At 34.6% G+C, this 22,995-nt stretch overlaps 1 protein-coding gene and 1 pseudogene across 13 annotated transcripts; one reads left to right on the plus strand and one right to left on the minus strand.

Annotated features, from left to right (window-relative positions):
- The first annotated feature begins 6,612 nt into the window (after positions 1-6,612).
- LOC107845568 (pentatricopeptide repeat-containing protein At1g03540) lies at positions 6,613-19,727 on the plus strand. Of its 13 annotated transcripts, XM_047398498.1 has the most exons (6): positions 6,613-8,964; positions 9,330-9,447; positions 9,969-10,141; positions 17,577-17,882; positions 18,049-18,197; positions 19,285-19,727. In XM_047398498.1, the coding sequence occupies exon 1, from the start codon at positions 6,987-6,989 to the stop codon at positions 8,769-8,771; it is 1,785 nt and encodes a 594-aa protein (XP_047254454.1). In that variant the 5' UTR covers positions 6,613-6,986; the 3' UTR covers positions 8,772-8,964; positions 9,330-9,447; positions 9,969-10,141; positions 17,577-17,882; positions 18,049-18,197; positions 19,285-19,727. The 13 variants fall into 13 exon arrangements, with proteins under 13 accessions (XP_047254454.1, XP_047254456.1, XP_016545463.1 ...); XM_047398500.1 differs by having other exon boundaries at positions 6,613-9,078; positions 9,330-9,451; positions 17,577-18,197; XM_016689977.2 differs by lacking the exon at positions 9,969-10,141 and having other exon boundaries at positions 6,613-9,078; positions 9,330-9,451; positions 18,059-18,197.
- Positions 9,969-10,145, minus strand: LOC124888184 (annotated as a pseudogene).
- Positions 19,728-22,995: the final 3,268 nt, after the last annotated feature.

The raw sequence follows: 22,995 nt of genomic DNA on the forward strand, positions 1-22,995 counted from the left end.
AAAAAAAAGTAGATTATATGTTGCAACAAATATATTATCTGATGCAACAGATGATATATCTGTTGTCGCAGATGATTTATCTGATGCAACCGATATTGAATTTATTGTCACAACTCAATAAAAATGATTCTTGCAAAGAACTAATTAATAATAATAATCTGAAAAGTCATGACTTATCACAATATTTCTTAATTTAATTAAGTCATTACTTTTCATGTTAATCAAAAATGTAATTAATAAATGAAGATGAACAGTTACATTATATGTTGCAACAGATAGGTTATCTGATGCAACATATTTTATATTTGTCACCGATGTGTTATCTGATGCAACAGATATAGAATGTGTTGCCGCAACTCAATAAAAATGGTTCTTCAAAAGAACTAGTTAATAATAATCTGAAAAGTCATGACTTATATCACAATATTTATTTTCTTAATTTAATCAAAAATATAATTAATGAATGGAGGTGAATAGTCACGCCTTTTTGCCTCTCGTTCAAATTCAATCCTCTATAAATAGGTCCCTCTTTACTCAATCGTTCATTCAACTACACTCTATTTATTTATTGCATCTCGTCTTTCATATTACACTCTAGAAGATTATGGCTGACCCAGTGTGGGACGTTGTTTTTCTGCAAAACGTTGTGAATAAACTTCGAAATCAAGTTCGTGACCTGCAATGGGAACTGGGAGGAGTTAGAGAAAGAATGCTCCGCGAGATACGCAGACTGAGGAGGGGCTTGCTACTTTCGGTTAAAGATTGGCCGGCTGGTAGTGATGATGATGATAATAATAATAATAATAATTATTATTATATTTTTTTTTCTTCTAGTCTATTATATGTATTTTTATTTTTTTTTTTGTTTAATAAAAAAATTATGTTTAATCTTTGACATTTTAATCCATATTTAATTTTCATTCTGTCTATTATCTTCTCAACAAACATGTCGACGATTCGACGTAAAAAAGGAATAATTAGAATCCAGTAGCAATAGTAAGATTTATCTGTTGGGTTTGTGGCAGGGGCTGATGTGTTGTTCAAAACAGATTACTCATGTTGCAACAGATAAGAAGTCTGATGCAACAGATAAATAGTTTGTTTCGCAACAGATAAATAGTCTGTTTCAATAGATAACTAGTTTGTTGCTTGGCTCTGACATTTTAATTCGTACTCCCTCTGTCTCAAATTACCCGTCCCAAATTGAGATGCCACATTGATTAAGAAAAATAATTAATAACATGTCTAGTTTATCATAACATATTGATCAGTTAGTGGGATAGTAGACGTGTTTGAAATAACCATTGTTTGCTATTCGATCGAAATTTCATAAGAGAAGAAAGTTTTTAACGTCGGTTGGCGTATAGTCCCCTATTAAATGATGTTTCCATTTTAATTTGAAGAAAAAGTGATTAAAGCAAAGGCTAAAACATGGATTTTTTTTCAAGTTTTTTTTTTGATTAATGAAAAAGACAAGTAAAATGAGAAATCGAATTAGAAAATTTGGGACGGGTAATTGGACGTAAGGAATAATTTTGAATCCAGTAGCTATAGCAAGAGTTGAAATATATTGGTTATCTATTGGGTTTGTGGCAGGGGTTGATTTGTGTTGTTCTAAACATATTAATCATTTGTTGCAACAGATAATTAGTCTGGTGCAACAAATAAACATCCTGATACAACAGATAATACGTCTGATACAACAAATAAATATTCTGATGCAACAGATAAACAGTCTGATGCAACAAATAAATCTTCTGATGCAACACATTACTCATCTAATGCACCAGATGATTGATCTGTTTAAATTATGGGCACTTATGCTGGATTCATGATCGGAGTTCTATCCATTGTTGGAAAAACAAAAGTGTACCCAAGTGACAAATACGAATAAAAGTCATAATTTTACTTACCAAAGTCATCTATGAAGTAATGCCAAAGTGGAAAATAATGTAGTAAACAAAATTTGACCTAAGAAATTGGTCAGATCGTAGCAGTAGCATTGTACCAACAATAACAACAACAACAAATGATCGACAAGAAGAAGATGAAGATGATAATGAAGTAGAAGATGATGATAATGAAGAAGATGATGATGAATAAAGCAGCAGAAATAATGAACAACAAAAATTGCTAAGAGAGAGAAAACAACAATGGATGAGAAGAGAGAGAAAAATGCTTTTTTCCCTCTGTTTCCCGTTATTTTAGGTAAACATTGGGATCAAAGTGTAAATTTAAAAACTTGTGAGTTATTTTCAAACTTTTCCAACTTTCTTCATCCATGATAAAGTAATTGTCACCTCCAACTAATAATTAAAACTTGTGTCACCTACACCTCATTTTAAAACTCTTTTGTCACCTGTGGCCCAAACCCCCTACTTTCTCTAACAAAAAGCTTAAAACAAAAGAAGAGGCAATTTTACTTTATTATTTTGGCACTCATTTTTGAAGCATTAATCTCAATATTTCGATGACAATTCGCTTCCAAATTCCATACTTCTTGATTTTCTTTATTATTATTGGTTATCGTCAACTGGTAAGTCACTAATCGATGCATTTTTTTCGTATTTGTGATAGCAAAACATAGAAATCATGTCTATAGGAACTAATTTGAAATAATGCTTGCTTAAATATGCCTTTTTTTTCTTTGTTCCCTTATTTGAGATGGTGTGTTGTTCAAGATTATGTGCTCTTTTGTGCTTGCCTTGCTCTTTTGGTTCGTATCTAACAGGTATCCTTAAGTGGTGTTTTGGGGATCCCGAGAGTCTTCGAGGTGTTTACAATGGATTATATTAGTTCTTCCTATTTTAGCTTTATCTTTTTCTTCATCTTTGTCATTTGATTTGTAAGATTATTGTAGAAACATTATTATTGTAATAATAAAATTTTGGGGGACTGCTTCGGGGTTGGGGGTTTACGTGCTCTATGACTAATATAGGTAGGCACAACTTAGGTTTATGTGTGGTATATGTTATGTGGATCATCTAGGCACACAAATTTAGGATCTATTAACACATGAATCATTTAGACACTTTTAATTCGCTTAGAAATCTTTCTTTAATATTTAATTAGTACCCGGAGCATTAATTTAAGTCCAAACATGTTAATGCCTTTTTAACGTATTCATTGATTTAAGCATGTAATATTTTAGTGGGTTAGCCTATTACATTAATTTTCTGCATGTTAAAATATCATTGCATGTTTTGATGTGTTCACGCAACTTAGGCATATGTAAACAATATTTAAGCATGTTAATATCTTGAGCATGTCAATAATTAATTTTAGCATATTAATATTTTTTTTTATCATGTTAAACACTTGAATTAACCATGTCAATATTTTCGAGTCTGTTAACACAATTCCTGCTCATACAATTTTTAGCATATTAAGATTTGGTAAATATTTTAACCTGTTGAACAGTAGACCATTGAATACCTGAGCATGTTAAATTTTTTGAACACATTAACATCAGATTTTTGTATATTATTATACTTTTTTGCGTGTTAATATAAAATCCCTGCACTATTGACCTAATATCCAGCATGTTTTAAAATACTAATTCTCTTATTTTCAGCATATTAAAATATTAGACTTTAGATATTCTGGGCATGTTTCAGCATATTAACATGAAATTACTATGCATCAACATTATTTTCAGTATGCTTAATGAAAATTCCTGCATGTTTTTGGCATGTTTAATATAGTTTTCAGCATGTTTAATAATATTATCAGCATGTTTAAATATAATTTTCAGCATGTTAAAGTGTTAGATTTTAGGCATCTTTAGCATGCTATTGCATTTTCCAACATATTAATATGAATTTCTGCGCTAATAACATAATTTTTAGCATGATTAAAATACCAAATTGCAAGCATTTCAGCATGTTAATTTGTAGATCAAGAATGTCATTTTTTTAACATATTAAGGCAATTTCAGCTTGTTAGCATGAAATTTCTGCACTGTTTGCATAATTTGCAGCACGTTAACATAAAATTTTTACATGTCAATTCATTCTCCCGCATTTAAATGCATCCTTGGCATGTTAATGTATTTTTAATATTTTTGTTAATTCCTTATATTCTCATTAGTTTATTACACTTAATTCGTGAGCACAATTCCTTGACATATTTACCACATTTTTGACACCCTCTTGTAAACACTTGACAACACATTGTTACACACACGAGTCACAATTGTCTTTTGTCACCAATTGTTGAATACCTAGATACCATGCCTATAGGTCAATGACACAAAATAAATAATTATTTGTCTTTGCATGTTAATCACATTAAACAACTCTTTAATAACCAAGAGGTTAACGTGAGACATTACTTGCTATTTGACGTTCTTCGTGTTTTACGCGCTTCGAGTCCTAGGCAACATAGCTTTATTTCGTCTAAACTACCAAATCAAAATAGCAAAGTCTGATGCCTCTTGGACGATAGGTGGGACGATAAGTATTACTAAAGACGGTAGTTTTATCCTTATCGTAGAACACCTTTAGACTTAACAACCAGCCTAGGTAGGGTGGGACGGGGTAGTCATCCGGAAGTGATGATCCCAACAGATATTGACGTTAAGACTAATGACATTGTCACTTGTCTAAAAGTTCGGCCAGTGGGTCGGATGATGATTAAACAAGTTGAGGTTTTGATCCAAATGATACCAAAAATATTTCTTTGTATTCTTTTTATTCTTTATTTACTTTACATGCTTATTTGGGGTAGTTAAGTTTATTATATAAGCAGTCCTCTTTGTTATATATTATTTCATTTCTTTCTCCTCACTTGTCTTGTTTACATGTTTTTACTGATTTTTATCACTTAGATAATCAACAATTAGAAATAACAAAATAACATGTATTTGCTTATTAATTACTTTATCACTTAGTTAACATTTAAGTTAATAAAACATGAGACCTTTATTTGATCACATAGAATCCCCATGTAAAATACGAATTCGATCGAAAACCACCTTTGTGGACCTCGAAAGGTGCCTAACACCTTCCTTTCGAGATAATTTGAATCCTTACCCGAATTTCTGGTGAACTAAGACTAAACAACATAATAGGTTCATAATAGTCTAGACCGGTGATCTAACGCGCCTTAATTCGTTAGGTGGCGACTCTTCACACCCTTCCTTCAAACAATTTCAAAAAGAGTAGTCACGTTGGATCCCGCTTTCCGCGAGGAAAATGGGGCGCGGCAATTATTATTCTTATTCTTATTCTTATTATTATTATTATTATTATTATTATTATTATTATACAAAATACTACTACTACCGCAACATTTTTTTTTTCTAAATTAAAGAATTACTACTATGTGTCTTCTACTATTATTATTACAATTATAATTGTTTATTATTATTATTATTATTATCTTTTGTTTAATATTTTTTTTTTGTTAAATATATCATCCTAAACGTAATATTATGAGCTACTATTTTTTTTTTATTAATATTATTAAATAGTTAGAGTTTATTTAGGACTCTTCAACTATAGTTGCTAGGTTTAAGCTAATAAAAATCTTTTGCTATTTTTTAAGTATTATTATTTTTAAATTCAAATATATAATAAAGATTTTATTATATTTTCAAATTCAACTAATTATAAAGATTTTATTACAATACTTTTATACTTGTCCTAAAATCTGTCACGTGACTTTTCAGCATTTTCCCACGTGGCTTCTTCTGATGCTTCGTCCTCTGCTTTATAATATATATAGATGTCTATTTATGAAAATTTACAAACCCAAGTTAGTTTTCTCCGATAAATAAAGAGGTTTTCATTCGTAATTCATCACTCAAGAAAAATAAGAATTACTCTTTATTCTCTCTATTCTTTTCTTTATTCTTTATTAGTTTATAACAAAATCGAATATTTTAGATGTATTTTTAACCATTAGATCTTTCAATCAACAAGCAACAACAATTGACACACAGTATATACTCCGAAGATTCAGTTTGCTTTATTTTGCTTTCTTTTTTTAAGTCCATTATTACTCGGTAAGTTCACGACTCAACAATAATTTAATATATTTAGTAAAATTTCATGATAGAGCATATGAAGACATTATCACTATCTCTATGAAATAAAATAATTGTCTTCGAAAGGTCCTGGGATCGATAATTTCAAGACTCAAAAGTAAAAAAGCACATAGAAGAACCGCAAAATTAATTTGGTGACTTTAGTGTATCAATGTGGTTGAAATTATTTGTCCATCGCCATTAACTAACAAATCTTGCTTTTTTGCCGTTCATCTTTACTCTCCCAACCAATACACCTCCTCAACACCACACGAAAAATCTCCTCAAAAATACCAATCTTATGAGCAATATTAATACAAACATGTACTAAAACTCACTCATACAATAATGATCTCCCATTCCACACCCAATCGTCAAAGAGGGAATCGGCTGTTAGATGTTTGAGTTTCATACTTTAATTTTCAGATTAAAAAAGTGGATAATTAATAATAGTTGAATTGTGTTTTAATAAATACTAGTAGGATAATAATTTAAATAGAAAAGTCACACGTATACTTTTAGGCGTGTTTTTGGCCGTCAGCTCTTTAAACCAACAAATAATAATTGACACACAATATATATTCTTGCACTTTTAATTTATTTGTCATACTTTTTATTTTAATCTCGATAAGTTCAACTCAATAACAACATATTCAATGAAACACTAAGTTACTCAACAGCTGCATACCCAATTGAAATCTCGAAAGAATAAAGTATACGCGTATCTTATCATGTCCTTCGGTAGGACTCAAATAGTTTGGATGGTGGTTATCCACAGGAACAACCCCAATTTGATCCCCTTCAATACCTTCTGAATCAGTGCACACAAAGTACTCACTTGAAGAGCAGAAATTGTGACAGAGATTATAGTAGTTGCAGGTTTTCGAAACACGTGTTGGTAATTTCAAGACTCAAAAGCACATGGAAGAACCACAAAATTTGGCGAAATAGTGTGTCAATGTTGTTGAAATTATTTGTCCATCGCCATTACACCACCTCTGCAACTTTCCTCACAAAAGACTCACAAATCATCCATCTTTGCCGTACATCTTTACTCTCCCAAGCTATAAATCTCCTCAACACCACACAAAAAATCTCAAAAAAACCAATCATATACGCCACATTGATACAAACTAGTACTAGAACTCACTCATTCAATAATGGCCTCCAATTCCATGCCCATGTCATCAAGACCGGGCTCGAAACGGACCGTTTTGTCGGTAACAGTTTACTTGCTTTGTATTTCAAATTGGGTTCGAATTTTCTTGATACTCGGAGGTTCTTTGATGAGATGATTTACAAGGATGTTGTTGCTTGGACTTCGATGATAACGGGTTATGTACGTGTTGGGGATGCGGAGATGTCTTTGAGAATGTACTTAGACATGGTTGAGTTGGGTTTTGAGCCAAATGGTTATACTTTGTCTGCGGTGATTAAAGCGTGTTCGGAAATTGGGAAGTTGAAATTGGGTTGTGGGTTTCATGGTGTTGTGGTTACGCGTGGATATGAAGGGAATAATGTGATTGTTAGTGCGTTGGTTGATATGTATGGTAAGAATTGTGATTTAGGTAGTGCAGTTAAGGTGTTTGATGAATTGCCTGAACCGGATGCTGTTTGTTGGACTTCTGTTATTTCTGCATTGACGAGGAATGAATTGCATGACGAGGCGTTGGGGTTGTTTTATACGATGCATAGGAGGTATGGGTTGGCCCCGGATTTGTTTACGTTTGGAAGTGTGGTGAATGCGTTGGGTAATTCGGGTAGGTTGAGGCAAGGTAGAGAGGTTCATGCGAAGATTGTGACGTCTGGTCTATGTGGGAATGTGGTTGTTGACAGTAGTTTAGTGGATATGTATGCGAAATGTGGGGTGGTTGATGAGTCTCGGAGTGTTTTTGATCGAATGGATAAGAGAAATTCTGTTTCGTGGTGTGCATTAATGGGTGGTTATTGTCAAACGGGTGAGTTTCATACTGTTATTGAGTTGTTTAGGATGATGGGGGAGGTTGATCTTTATAGCTTTGGGACTGTTCTTCGTGCCTGTGCAGGGTTGGCAGCGTTGCAGTCGGGGAAGGAAGTTCATTGTCAGTATTTGAGGAAAGGTGGCTGGAGCGATGTTATAGTGGACTCAGCTCTGGTTGATCTCTATGCAAAATGTGGTTTTGATAATTACGCATACGTGGTTTTTTGCCAAATGAAGGTTAGGAACTCGGTTACGTGGAACTCAATGATATCTGGATTTGCTCAGAATGGGAAAGGTGCAGAAGCTATTGTAGTATTCGAGGAGATGATTAGTGAAGGGGTTAAGCCTGACTATATCAGCTTTATCGCGGTTCTTTTTGCTTGTAGTCATTGCGGTATGGTTGATGAAGGGCGAAAGTATTTTCTCTCAATGATTAATCAGTATAGTATAAAAGCTCATATCGAGCATTATAGCTGCATGGTTGATCTTCTAGGTCGGGTTGGAGAGGTAGAAGAAGCTGAGAGCTTGATTCTAGGTGCGGAATTCAGAAACGATGCTTCCCTTTGGGCTGCCCTACTTGGTGCTTGTACTAGCAGTACAAATCCCAGTGTTGCAGAGCGTATTGCAAAGAAAATGATGGAACTAAATCCTGATTATCATTTGAGTTATGTTCTTCTAGCAAATGTGTACAGAGCAGTAGGCAGGTGGGCTGATGCTCTTGAAATTCGGCGACAGATGCAAGAAAAAAGAGTGAACAAGATAACTGGGAAGAGCTGGATTTAAACGAATACTAACAGCAGCTTATATCCGTTTCATTGAAGAACTCTATTGAGATGCCCCTACAAGGAAGCATTATTGAAATCGTTCAAGATGATAATACTGATACACAACAAATTTATCAGTTTTGTTACTGTCAGGGTGACCCTCATTTCAAGACACAACTCGTATTCCCTGTTTATATGTATCCTTTCACTGGGTAAGCTTGCATTGTGATAACATATTACGGAGTATCCAGCATTATAAACGCCTACAGAGGGTAGAGTTACTAGTGACTCAAGCCTTTCAACAACATGAGTGACTCAAATCACGAGTATGTTTTCTTAGAAGTAGAATTAACGTAGTGTTTGAGATTATTCTTAGCTCCAGTCTTAAGAGTCCCTTGCGCATATGTAGCCATAATGGCAGCATATGTTAACGATGTGGATTGCCTTCATTTATGTGCATTAACACAATAACTGGAATTAGATGATGTTCATCTATATACTTGCCCCAAGATTTCAATTTCACAATCTTATCTTCATTCTTCTGAAGTCTGAACTGTATATTTGCTTGTCAATACAGAAATCATGGGGTTAATCCACTTTCCTCCATATTGTTAAAGCAAAGCTTTGGGCCTCTTCCAAAATAACCGTATGATTTCCAGAAATTTGGAGTATGATGTTGAAGATGAACTAGCTATGTAGGTACTTATCATTTATGCAGATGATTCAATTCCTATTTACAATAATATGGTGCCAGAAAATATGATCCGAAAGAACGTCATCAAATAAGAGAGTAAAACTGCATGAATGTTTATCAAATTTTAAGATGTATGTTTTCATATATAAGAAGGTTTGCAACTTACAGTATTTTCTGTACAGTTTTTGCAAAATTTAAAATGTTGAATTAATCTAACTTAATATAGCTCCAAAAATTAGTCAAACTGACTCTCATGAAGCGAAACGTGACAAGTGAATATCAGTAGGTAGTATTGATTATTGAAAAATGAGAATGGAGAATAGACATTTGAATCAACAGTCACACTGCTTATGAACAAACTAACTTTGCAGAATCAACTTACCTAAAAAAGCTTGCCATATTCTATGCTATGGCCAAATGATTTACATTTTCGTCCTGAACTTATAATCCATCTTGTTTCCTGCTTTTCCCTACCTATCTTGTTAAGCCACCTATCTTGCCATGACATTTGAACTTGATTAGGTGGGGTGCTTCAAGCCTTGGCTGTAGTGGCGAAGGCCCAACTAGCAAGTTACTCTAATGGATCTCCCCCTTAAAAAGTTGAGCTAATATCGTGTGAGCCGATGACCCACATATCAGATATTAAACTGATAAGAACAGATATTACACTTAATCTAAGCCAAAGGCCGAGAAAGGTATGCTTTACTTTGGTCACAGACAATCTTCATTCTTCGCAATTTGGTCTCTTATCGTGATTAAGAAGCTCATTATGCCTAGGTATTTTGCTGGTATAAGTAGAAAGGTATAGTAGATACATTAAAAGAGAATCCTATAGGAAAAAGATAGTATTTTTAATTCGCAATGTTATGAATACAATTAAATTGTTGGGATACATGTCCGATCCCTAACACGGATAAAAGAGGAGACAAAAAGGGTTGTACGTGGCAGAGGACAAGTTGAAAACAATCAGCCCAAATGAATCCCTTGAACATTAGATTCACGTTAGATTCAGATATGTATAGAGGTGAGTTGATATAGAGGATTCATATAGCTGAGTCATTTCCTTGCTCTTCTTCGAGAAGAAGCATAAAAAAAGGGCGTAAGCCCACAAAACATGGTTTTATCTCTAGTTCATTTGTATCGACTTACCAGGGTCAATGAGCTTTTACCGTGTGGGGAGAAGGAGACTCTGAGGCTTAGGCAGGATTTGAAGTTTGTGGGTTCGGAATTCTTGTCCTTCTAAGTTTTTGGGTTTTAAATTTATAATTTGTACTTCTCCAATGAATATTTTAAGACTGATGTAAGATTTGGATCAAAGCTATTGGGGGTTTGTTCGAACCCGTAACCAAAACTCTAGTTCCGCCCCTCAAAGGAGTTTCCATTAGTACTTATATCCCAGAAGAGCTCAAATATTTTGTGGACATTTTGGACATAAAAATGTGAAATTTGGAAAAAAGTTGAGAAGTGGTAATTGGAACTGGAGTTGTGTTTGGATATGAATACAACATGGAAAAATGTTGAATATCTGTGAGTGATTTGGAGTGAATATGTGAAACATGTACATTGTAACGATTATATGTCCAAACATGATTCCAAAGTAGAATTCATGAAAAAAGTAAATATTATTCATGATCATAAAGGCCCTTAAAGATTTGAATGGGTCAATGTTTGAAAGAATAGTTAAAGGGGAAGCTACAAGTTACAACCTCTTAATTATGTTAAAAACTACAGAGATAATGGAAAAGGATGAACTGAAGGAAGAGAAAATTTTATTCTCATTACTGAAAAATTGTCTACTCAATGCTAAGAGCTAAGATATATACACATGTGGAAAATGTGTAACTAACTACCCTATTGTGCCAACTGCACTATTATTACTTTAAGTTAGTTACGACTAACTATTAGTTTGTTGGCAGCTGCTAGCTCACCTAGCTAATTCCTTTCTCTCAACACTCCCCCTCAAGTTGAGGTTTGAAAAACATCTAACAACCTCAACTTGCTCATCAGATAACTGTGTTGTTGTCCTCCCAATGCCTTGGTCAGTATATCAACTTCTTGTTCAGTTCCTGCAATATGCACTGCATTGATCAATCCCTTCTGTATTTTCTCCCTCACAAAGTGGCAATCTATTTCTATGTGTTTGGTTCTCTCATGAAATATGGGATTCTAAATAAGTCCACTGGCATCTTCACTTTCACATTCATTTCTTCCAAAAGTCCTACCAGCCATACAATCTCTGCCACAACAGAAGCCATACTCCTGTATTCTGCTTCTGCTGTGATTCTGGTTTCATGTTTTTTCGATTCCCATGAAATCAAGGATTGTCCCAGCTTTATGCAATATCCTGTTACTGACTTCTTACAAGATGCCGAATCAGAGTCACAAAATGCCTTCAATGTGTCATCCATATTGCTGCTTAATAGAATACCTAAACCAGGACTTCCTTTGAGATATCTTACTACATGAAGTGCAGCATACAAGTGAGACTGTTTAGGATCATGCATGAACTGGCTTAAAGTCTGCACAACATAAGAAATGTCTGGCCTAGTCATTGCTAAGTAGAGTAACTTCCCTACCTGCGTTTGATAAGCACCTTTGTCCACTCTCTTCTTTCCTTAAATGTTTATCAAACTCCACAGTTGTGAATTTCATATGCTGTTCTAGAGGTGTTATTGCAGGTTTAGCACCTGCTAACCCCCATTTTGAGATCAGTTCCAGAGTATATTTCCTTTGTGTCATAAGAATGCCTATATCAGATTTTAGAAATTCTATTCCAAGAAAATATCTCAACTCTCCTAGGTCCTTGATCTTAAAGTTTTGTTGCAAATGAAGTTGTGATTCCTTGATAAAAATCAGATCATTCCCAGTGATAAAAAAATCATCCACATAAATGTGTATCATAACTATTTTCTTGCCATCCTTCTTTGTAAAGAGGGAATAGTCATGTTTACTTTGTTGGAAACCATATGTAAGTAAAACATTTGTAAGTTTTATGTTCCACTGCCTAGAAGCTTGTTTGAGACCATATAGGGATTTCATCAACTTACACACTTTGGTAGTATTTTGTAATGACCCCCCTTGCTGCAAAAACCAGGAGGCAGCTCCATGTACACTTCCTCATGCAAATCACCTTGAAGAAAGGCATTAAAAACATCCATTTGAAACACAGGCCAAGAGTGCATAGCAACAATAGCAAGAGTACACCTAACAGTGACCATCTTTGCAATCGGAGAAAAGGTGTCATGGAAATCCACACCTTTCTGTTGTGTGTAACCCTTAGCCACAAGCCTAGCTTTGTATCTTTCAATAGTAACATCAGCATTATACTTAATTTTGTATACCCATTTGCAGCCTATAGGTACTTTTCCAACTGGTAGATCAACTATCTCCCAGGTTTTGTTGTCTACAAGAGCATAAATTTCTTAGTTCATGGCATGTATCCACTTGTCATCTTGAATGGCTTGATTGTAAGTTTGAGGTTCAGTGGTAGAAGAAAAATTAGATAGGAAAACTTGATAACTCGAGCTAAGATAAGAGTATTGGATCACATTTGCAAGAGAATGTGGGGAAGCCCGAGATGGAGGCTTGGAATGTACATAGTCAGTCAACCAGATAGGTGGTTTGGTAGCCCTGGTAAGTCTTCTAGGGGGTGAACAATGATGAGAAGGAGTGGGTTCTAGAGATGGAGAAGATAAAGAAGGAGAAGCATGAGAAGGAAAGAAACTTGTAGGTTCATGAAAAGGAAAAGAACTTGCAGGTTCTGATGGTGCAGTGTCATGCAACTGTTGATCATGGGCTCGATTTACATCATGAGAGGGTGTAGTAGTATGATGAATTGGAATAGAACAGATTACGTCATCTATCTCCGTAAAATAAGTATGAGGAAAGGAAGTGGAAGTAGAATGACTAGGATGATGTTTAACGGGAAAACTATGTTCTCTGAAGTGAACATCTCTACTAATGAAGAAAGTGTGATATTGCAGATTGTACAGCCTGTAACCTTTCTGGGTTAGAGAGTATCCCATGGAAACTGCAGGAATAGCTCTAAAAGAGAACTTATCGTGTGGTGTGAGAGCAGTAGCATAACATAAGCATCCTAAGGTTCTCATGTGACTTAAAGGAGGGGGTGCATTATGAACCTTCTCATAAGGAGAAAGCCCATTTAGGACTGTAGTGGGGAGCCTATTGATGATGTAAGTGGCTGCAAGTATGCATTCCCCCCAAAATTTGATAGGGATGTGACCTTGAAATCTCAATGCTCTAGCCACATCTAGAAGATGTCTGTGTTTTCTCTTAGCCACCCCATTTTGTTGTGGGGTGTAGACACAGGTTCTCTGATGTATGATGCCAAGGGATTGAAACAAAAATGTACACTATGAATTGAGAAATTCAAGCCCATTATCTGATCTAACAGTTTTGATTGTAATATTTAATTGATTATGAATGAGTTGAATAAAGGTTCTTAAATGCAACAAACATTTATTTTTGAATTTGAGAAAAAAAATCCATGTCATTCTACTAAAATCATCCACAAGAGTAAGAAAGTATCTATTGCCATTATAAGTGTTGTGCTTATAGGGGGCCCACACATCCATGTGCACTAATTAAAAAGCATGAGTAGACATAGTCTTATGAACAGGAAATGGTATTCTGGTTTGTTTAGCAACAGGGCAAATAGGACAATTACAAATCAAGGAACTATCTAGAGTATGCTTGATGGGAGGAATCTGATTGAGAACATGAACTGGTGCATGTCCCAGTCTTTGATGCCACACAGAACTCTTGGAGTTGAGTTGGGAAGATAAGCAAATAGTTGACGATTGTGATCCAGTAGGTGATGGTGATTTGGTATAGAGAAGATAGAGGCTATCATTTTCCTTACCAATCCCCTTCACCTTGCCAGTGAAAAAGAAGAAAATCAGGATAAAATGAGACAAAACAATGCAAGTCTTTTGTGAGTGTGGAGATAGATAGTATATTGAATTTGAAGAATGGGATGTAGAGAACATCTTGAAGGAGTTGATCTTTGCCAAGAAGTCAGGTTCCTTTATAAGTGATTCTAGCTGAATCACCATTCGGTAAATGAACTTGATGTTTATCAGAAGGTGAGAGTTGGAACTTAGATGACAACAGATCCATGGATGAAACCATGTGATTTGATGCTCCTGTATCAACAACCTAGAGATTAGTCTTAAAACCAACTGAAACAGTTAATTGTACCTACCATATTAGCAACATTCTCAGGAGATTTCTCTTTATCAATCAGATTAAGAATCTTCTGAAATTGGTCTGCTGTGAATGACGGATGGCTAGACTGATTTGCAGGAGCTTGGTACCCATATTCATCATTATAATTCGCATTAGCACTATGAGCACTATAGCCACCATTTCTTTGATTTGGTGCACTTCTAAAACCTGAACTATTATAGTTACTTCCCCTGATGAATCCATGTTGTTCTCTCTCCCTATTCCTGGTGAATTTGAAGTCAAATGGATATCTAATGAGCTTGTAACACTGATCCTTAGTTTGTCCTCTGAGATGACAAAAATCACATTGAACACTGGAATTTCTCTTCATTCGCAAGTTGTGAGTAGCGTTGCCTTTTGTAAAGTTTGCTACAACAGCCGGTGTGCCTAATGAGTCCCCCTCCTCAAAGTGAGAGGGCAGTGTGTTTTTCTATTTCAAGCTAGCCATGCCTCGTGAACTGGTAGACACATTCAAGGCTGAGGATTCACCTTCTTCATAGTGTGAAACTGATGAGTTTGTGTTTAAGTGTGCACGTTGACCTTCTTTATGAATAATCAGAGAATAAGCTTGATTTATAGAAGGAGTGGGTGTCATCATTAAGATTTGGCCTCTAGACTGATTATAATGTTCATTCAACCCTCCTAAAAATTGCATAAGTTTCTGCTGCTCCAAATTACTATTGAATTCACGAGATGTATCACATGTACACGTGGGGGAGGTACCAGGGATTCATATTCTTCCCAAAGCTCACTCAATTTCGAGAAATAGGCAGAAACTATAGATGTACCTTGAACAAGTGTAGCAATTCCTCTGTGCACATGATAGATTTTGGTAGCATTCACCTTATCAAAACGCTCCTTGAGGTCCATCCACACGTTATGAGCATTGGAAGAATACACAATTCCATTCACTAAATCCTTCGAAACAGAGCTCATAATCCAGGAAAGCACAATCGCATTCACACGCTCCCACTGGTATGCCATTTGACCTTCATACATCTCCTTTTTGCATGTACCATCCACAAAACCAATTTTGTTCTTTCCAAGCAAAGCAATGCACATCAATTTGCTCCAGAGGATATAGTTCTCCATACTAGTGAGAATACAATGAGCTAGATTAACAACAGGAACATCGGATGATTGTAAAAACAGAGGATCAAACGAATCGAAAACTGCAGGTGATCGAGAATTTGTTGCTTGCAGTGATCCACTAGCATTAACACCATCAACAGACGAGGAATTTTCATCAATTGCCATGAATAAACACCAATTAGATCGAGAAAAATAAATGAACACCAAGTTGATTGAGAAAAAACTGGAGAAACAACGAATATAACCAAAAAAATGGAGAACTTGAGAACAACTTGGGCAAGCAGAGAAACGGAGGCTGGAGAAAGAGGAATTTAATCGAAAGAGATGAAATCAACTTGAATCGCCATTGTTGGCTCTGATACCATGTTAAACACTATAGAGATAATGGAAAAGGATGAACTGAAGGAAGAGAAAATTTTATTCTCATTACTGAAAAACTGTCTACAGCTAAGAGCTAAGATATATACAAATGTGGAAAATGTATAACTAACTACCCTATTGTGCCAACTACACTATCATTACTTTAAGTTAGTTACAACTAACTATTAGTTAGCTAGCAGCCGCCAGCTCACCTAGCTAATTCCTTTCTCTCAACAAATTAGTTTAGAGGCCAACATTGCCTTTACTTTTTTGACGAATATCTCTCTTCCTGCCACTGCTTCTACCATAAGGGTGTGTTTGGTATGATGTAAAATGTTTTCCATTGAAGTATTAAATTATATAAATCTCTTCCTGATAAAAAGAATTGAGTGCAATAAAGGGTGGGATTGTGGAATACCAAAATGCCCACGGGACTGTGTAATACAAAAACCCAAAGCTCAACCTTTTGCTTTTTCTCCCTTTCTCCTCCTTCTTTTCTTGTTCTTTTACTCTTTACTCTTTCCATTTCCCTAACCATCACCACTTGTAGAACAAACAACTCAGCATTCTCTGGCTTTTTTCTCAACTGCTTTCTACTTTGTTTCTCCATAAAGCCACAAACTTTTTCTATTTTAAGGGTGAGTTACTAGTTCCGTGCTTAGCTTGTTTTTCTTGAATTCTAGGTTCTTTTTTGGTTGCTTGTTTCCTTTTCCAACCTAAGCTATTTATTATAAGTGTGATCACTTCATGTCTGCATCTGCTCAATGCTGGTTCAATGTTGTATGTTTTTGTTCTTGTTCGTGGCTAATCTTTGAAAATCAGGAAACCCCATTTCGTTTTTCACATTGATTTGGGTTTCATTGTTACTTTTCATTCTGATTTTGGTCCTTGGTTGCTAATCTTGGGAAAAAAGAATCTATTCTTTGTAGCTGAGTTGTAGTGAGAGTATTCTTGCATCAAGGTTAGTTTATGTTTGGATTAAGCAAAATTCTTTCTGTGTTTCATTTGGGCTTGTGGTTTGATGCTGTTTTTTCATTGTTTATATGGTCATTATGAGCTAATAGTTAGAAAAATTTGTTCTTTGCGTCTGAAGTTTCTAGTTACAATTGTTTCTGTTTATTTGACCGGGTCATATGTTTGTAACAGAACTCAGGAGGATTAGTTTGCTCAAGACTCTTGCTGTCCGTTCATATTAGTATTTGTACTATTGCCATTGTAGTTTCTTGTCCTTTGATTTCTTACTATTTGTTGTTCCTTGTGCTTCGCTTATTCTGTTATTCTATTACTATCTGTTGTTTCTTGTATTTCCGTTACTTCTTGTTCGGGAATGCTTTGGATTGTTTTTCCAAAATGATTGTTTATGTTTCTTGATGGGGGTGTTAAGAACTAGGTAGTTTTCAATTAATCCGAACTGTTTCTCTATGACATCAGGATGGATACAGATAATCATGTATTTGTATCGTGGGACGAACATGCTGTTCGCAAGGGATGGCCCGTCGTGTTGTGCACTACTACTTTAAGGATTCATTAGGGGATCCAAATAATCCTTTGTGACAACATATATCGTGTGCATATACTATGTGCCTTTGCACATGGTATATGTTGTCACAGAGGATTATTTGGATGCCTTTGGGCGTACAACTGCTATAAATTCTGAAACTAAGTGGCGTTCAAGACGAGATGTAGTGGAATGACTCACATTTTTTATTTCAAGGCATCACCGATCACCTATTTCAAGTATGTATAATCATGTAGCTGTCTAAGATTTCAGTTACATGAGATTTGCAGTATTTATTGGTGTACATGTACATCAAATGCATTCATTTCTAGAATTTACCATTTCCTGAAGAAGTTGATCATAGATAATTGGCTGCTGGTTACGCACGATCATTTCATTTGTTAGTCTTTTTCAGGCTATACTTATTATCCAACTAAGACAGGCGGATTGCAATTCAATCTTTGTTTTTCGAAAATCGTGTTGTCTGGGCTAAACTTTCGTGCACCTCGACTAATTTCAAGGGATACCTGTCACCTCCGACCAATGTGTATCAGGTACTACAACTAAACTTTTAAATTTGTATCTATTCCTTATTACATAAAAGGAGCTCTCGTCTATTGGTTTGCTCGATTTTGCTATCAAGAATAAATAAATGCATCACCTTTTGTCAAGCGAAAACGGAATCTTCTTTGATTCTAAACCTCATCATCCTCTCGGCCAAGTTGAAGATTACTTTTTATAGTATGCATCTCTAGTTTATCAGTTAAGAGTGTGTTTGGTATGACGGAAAACATTTTTTGAAAAATATTTTTTTATTTTCTCATGTTTGGTTGGCTTAAATGTTTTGGAAAATATTTTCTAAATTAACTTATTTTCCTCAAATTTAAAGAAAATGACTTCCTTTTTAAAAAAAATAAGAAAAGCATTTTTCAAAACTCTCTTTCAACCTCATTCTCAAGTTGAAATGTTCATACAACTCTCAAAATCACTCACCCCTACCCCGACACCCATTCCCTACCACTCCCACCCCCCACCCCATCTAAAATACATATTTATTTTTTTAAAAAAATATTTCAATCTTTTTTCTTACCCCGACCACCCACCCCTTACTAGGCCCCCTAAAAAAATCAAACTTTTTTCTTACCTCCCCCACCCCTCCTTACCCGACCCCCTATCCCCCCCCCCCCCCCTTAACAAGATTAATTTATTTTTTTTTAAAAAAATCATTTTTCTTAACCCACCCTTACACCCTACCTTGACCCCCACCCCCTACTAGCCGTGCCCCCTCCAAAAAAATATTATTATTTTAATTTTTTAAAAAAAGATAACTCAAACTTTTTTAATACTTTTTCATTCAACAACGAAACACTAGAAAATATTTTTTATTCTCCAACCAAACATAAGAAAATAAGTAAGAAACTAACTTCTTTTCCATAAAAACATTTTCTTTTCCTTCATACCAAACACACCCAAAATCAAACTCTTGGTTGATTTCAAAAAAATATGCATCTCTAAGTTAGCCCAACAGTTAAGAGCAATCTTTTGGCACCCTGGTTTGATCTACTAGCATAACTCTTGGATTTTCATCTTCATGCAATTTCTTCTTTGAGCTTGTTTAACCACTTGAAAATTTATATGCAGATGTGGTAATGTGGATAATCTGATTATGTACTACTCTCTTATAAGCCTTAACATCCAGGCCTCATTGAAGATCACTAGGTACTATTTCCATCTTGAAGTTGGCCTTACTGGTGTCTAGGAGGCATCATTTTTTTTTATAACCGTGGTGTCTAGACAAGCTTGTGCGTACCTCGACCAATTCCACGGGATACCTGTCACCTCCTACCAGCAATAGGTACCAGGCATGGACGGATCTACATGTAATCCAGGGGGTCATCTGAATCCCCTTCGTTAAAAAATTACAGTGTATATATAGGATCAAAATTTGGATTTACGATATATATGTTAAGTACTAAACCCCCTTGACATAAGGCTAAAGCTTGGTTAAGTGGTGAAAGGGGGCAAAATTTCTCAATCCGTGTGGTTTCAAGTTTGAATAACATCGTTTTTTTCAATCTTTTAAATTAGCTTTTGGATTAAATCCCAATTTACTTTCTTGCTCTCTTACGTTCTGCCCCTTTGTTTCTCTTCTCTCTCACTTGTTCTATCTCCATTTGTTTTCTCTTCTGTCACTTTCATGGTTACTAATTTGAGGATTGACTTCTTTTTCTATTTTTTCACAAAATTATACTACTTACTTTTGTTCGTTGTTTGTCTATTTTGACTTACATAAAATAGTTTACATCTTTTCTCCTTAAAAGTAAGGAAAAATTAGTATTAGTTTTAACATGTTAATGTATAAACAATTTAAACGTGAAGTACAATTCTGATAACTTATGGTACTTTTTATGTAGTTTCTAGGGGCTTTGAGCTGTAGGTAACAAAAAAGTTTTAAAATGAGGTGTAGGTGACATAAGTCTTAATTATTGAGTGGAGGTGACAATTATTTTATTATGGATTAAAAGAGTTGAGGAAGTTTGAAAATAACCCATAATTTTTTTAATTTACACTTTGATCTAAATGTTAGTTAATATAACAGGAAATGGAGGGAAAAAAAGGTGTGTTTCTCTTTGTTCTCATCCATTGTTCTCTCTTCACGATTATTGTTGTTCATTGTTGCTGCTGCGTTATTCATTATCTTCTGCTTCATTATCATCATCTTCTACTTCATTATCATTATCTTCTTCTTGTCGACCATTGTTGTTGTTGTTGCTGTTGTTACTGCTACTGCTGCTATCTGACCAATTTCTTAGGTCAAATTTTGTTTTCTACATCACTTTCTACTTTGGCATTACTTCATAGGTGATTTTGGTAAGTAAAATTATGATGTTTATTCGAATTGGTCATTTGGGTACACAATTACTGCTATTTTTCAACAATGGATAGAACTCGATCATGAATTCAACATAAGTGCCCACAATTTAAACAGATCACTCATCTAGTGCATCAGATGAGCAATCTGTTGCAACTGAAGATTTATCTGTTGCAGCAGACTAGTTATCTGTTGCATCAGACTGATTATTTGTTACAATAGATGATTAATCTGTTTGGAACAATACAAATCAGCCCCTGCCACAAATCCAATAGATAACCAATATGTTTCAACTTTTCCTATGCAAACTGGCTTCAAAATTATTCCTTACGTCCAATCAACATGTTTGTTGAGAATATAATAGACAGAATGAAAATTAAATACTCCTTCCGTCTCAAATTACCCGTTCCAAATTTTTTAATTTGATTTCTCATTTTACTTGTCTTTTTTCATTAATTAAGAAGAGATAAACAAAATTCCACGTTTTACCTTTTGCATTAATCATTTTTCTTCAAATTAAAATGCAAACATCATTTAATACGGGTATTATGGTAAACTAGGCATGTTATTAATTACTTTTCTTAATCAATGTGTCATCTTAATTTGGGACGGGTAATTTAAGACGGAGGGAGTACGAATTAAAACGTCAAAGCCGTGCAACAGGCTAGTTATCTGTTGAAACATACTAGCTATCTGTTGCATCAGACTACTTATCTGTTGCAACAGATGATTAATCTATTTGGAACAACACAAATCAGTCCCTACTACAAATCCAACAGATAAATTTTGCTATTGCTACTGGATTCAAAATTATTCCTTGTGTTTAATTGTCGACATGTTTGTTGAGAAGATAATAGACATAATGAAAATTAAATATGAATTAAAACATCAAAGTTGATCAAACATAGTTTTTTTATTAAACTTAAACAAATAAAAATACATATACATAGACGAAACTAAAAGAAAAAAAATAATCTAATTATTATTGTTGTTGTTGTTGTTGTTGCCAGTCAACCAATCTTCCACAGGTAGCAGCACGGCCCTCCTCAGCCGTCGGATCTCACGGAGCATCCTTGTTCTAACTGCTCCCAGTTCCCATTGCAGGTCATGAATCTGTATTCGAAGTTCTTTCACGGTGTCTTGTAGAATAGCCATGTCCCACATTGGATCAGTCATATCTAGAACACATGTAAAAGGGCAGTCCGGTGCACTAAAGCTACCGCTATGCACAGTGTACGGGGAAGGGTCCCACCGCAAGGGTGTCTCGTATGCAGCCTTACCTTGCATTTCTGCCAAAGGCTGTTTCCAAGGCTTGAACTCGTGACCTCCTGGTCACATGGCAGCAACTTTACCAGTTACTCCAAGGCTCCCCTTCATCTAGAACATATATGAATTGGCAAAAAACGTAAAATTAAAAGTAAAGAAAAAAATATTCGAATGTAATACAAAGTATACTACAAATTGACAAGAAAAAAAGCTTACCTGAGTCAGGGAAGAGAAAGTGATGGAAGGTGTAATGTGAAAGACAAGATGCAATAAATAAATAGAGTGTAGTTGAATGAACGAATGAGTAAGGAGGGATCTATTTATACAGGATTGAATTTAAATGAGTGGCAAAAAGGCGCGACTGTGCACCTCCATTTATTAGTTACATTTTTTATTACTGCGAAAAGTTATGACTTTAATTAAATTAAAAAAATATTGTGATAAGTCATGACTTTTCAGATTATTATTATTAATTAGTTCTTTTCAAGAACCGTTTTTATTGAGTTGTGACAACAGATTCTATATCGGTTGCATCAGATAATTCATCTGTGACAACATATATACCATCTGTTGCAACAAATAGAGAACCTGTTGCATCAGATAATCTATCTGTTGCAACATTTAATCTAATTGTTCACCTCCATTTATTAATTATATTTTTTATTACTGTAAAATGTTATGACTTTAATTAAATTAAGAAATATTGTGATAAGTCATGACTTTTCAGATTATTATTATTAATTAGTTCTTTACAAGAACCATTTTTATTGAGTTGTGACAACAAATTCTATATCTGTTGCATCAGATAACTCATCTGTGACAACAGATATACCATCTATTGCAACAAATGGAGAACCTATTGCATTAGATAATCTATCTGTTACAACATATAATCTATCTTTTAAAAAAAATTATCATCATATCATTAATTCAAATTTGTTGACTTTTTATTATATAAATTAAAAAAACATATTTCAATAACTGTTACTTTAATAAATTAATAATCATTTTTATTGAGTTCTAGCAACAAATTGTATATCTATTGAATCAGATAAACCATCAGCTGCAACAGATATACCATCTGTTGCAACAAATGGACGATTTGTTTTAATAGTTTTTTTTATTTCTTCTAACAGCTGATTCATTAGTCGCAACAGATGGGGAATTTGATGCATCAACAACATTGTTGAATGTGTTTTAGACAAAAAGTCACT

This window comes from Capsicum annuum, chromosome 10 (assembly GCF_002878395.1).
Source record: "Capsicum annuum cultivar UCD-10X-F1 chromosome 10, UCD10Xv1.1, whole genome shotgun sequence".
Lineage (NCBI taxonomy): Eukaryota > Viridiplantae > Streptophyta > Magnoliopsida > Solanales > Solanaceae > Capsicum > Capsicum annuum.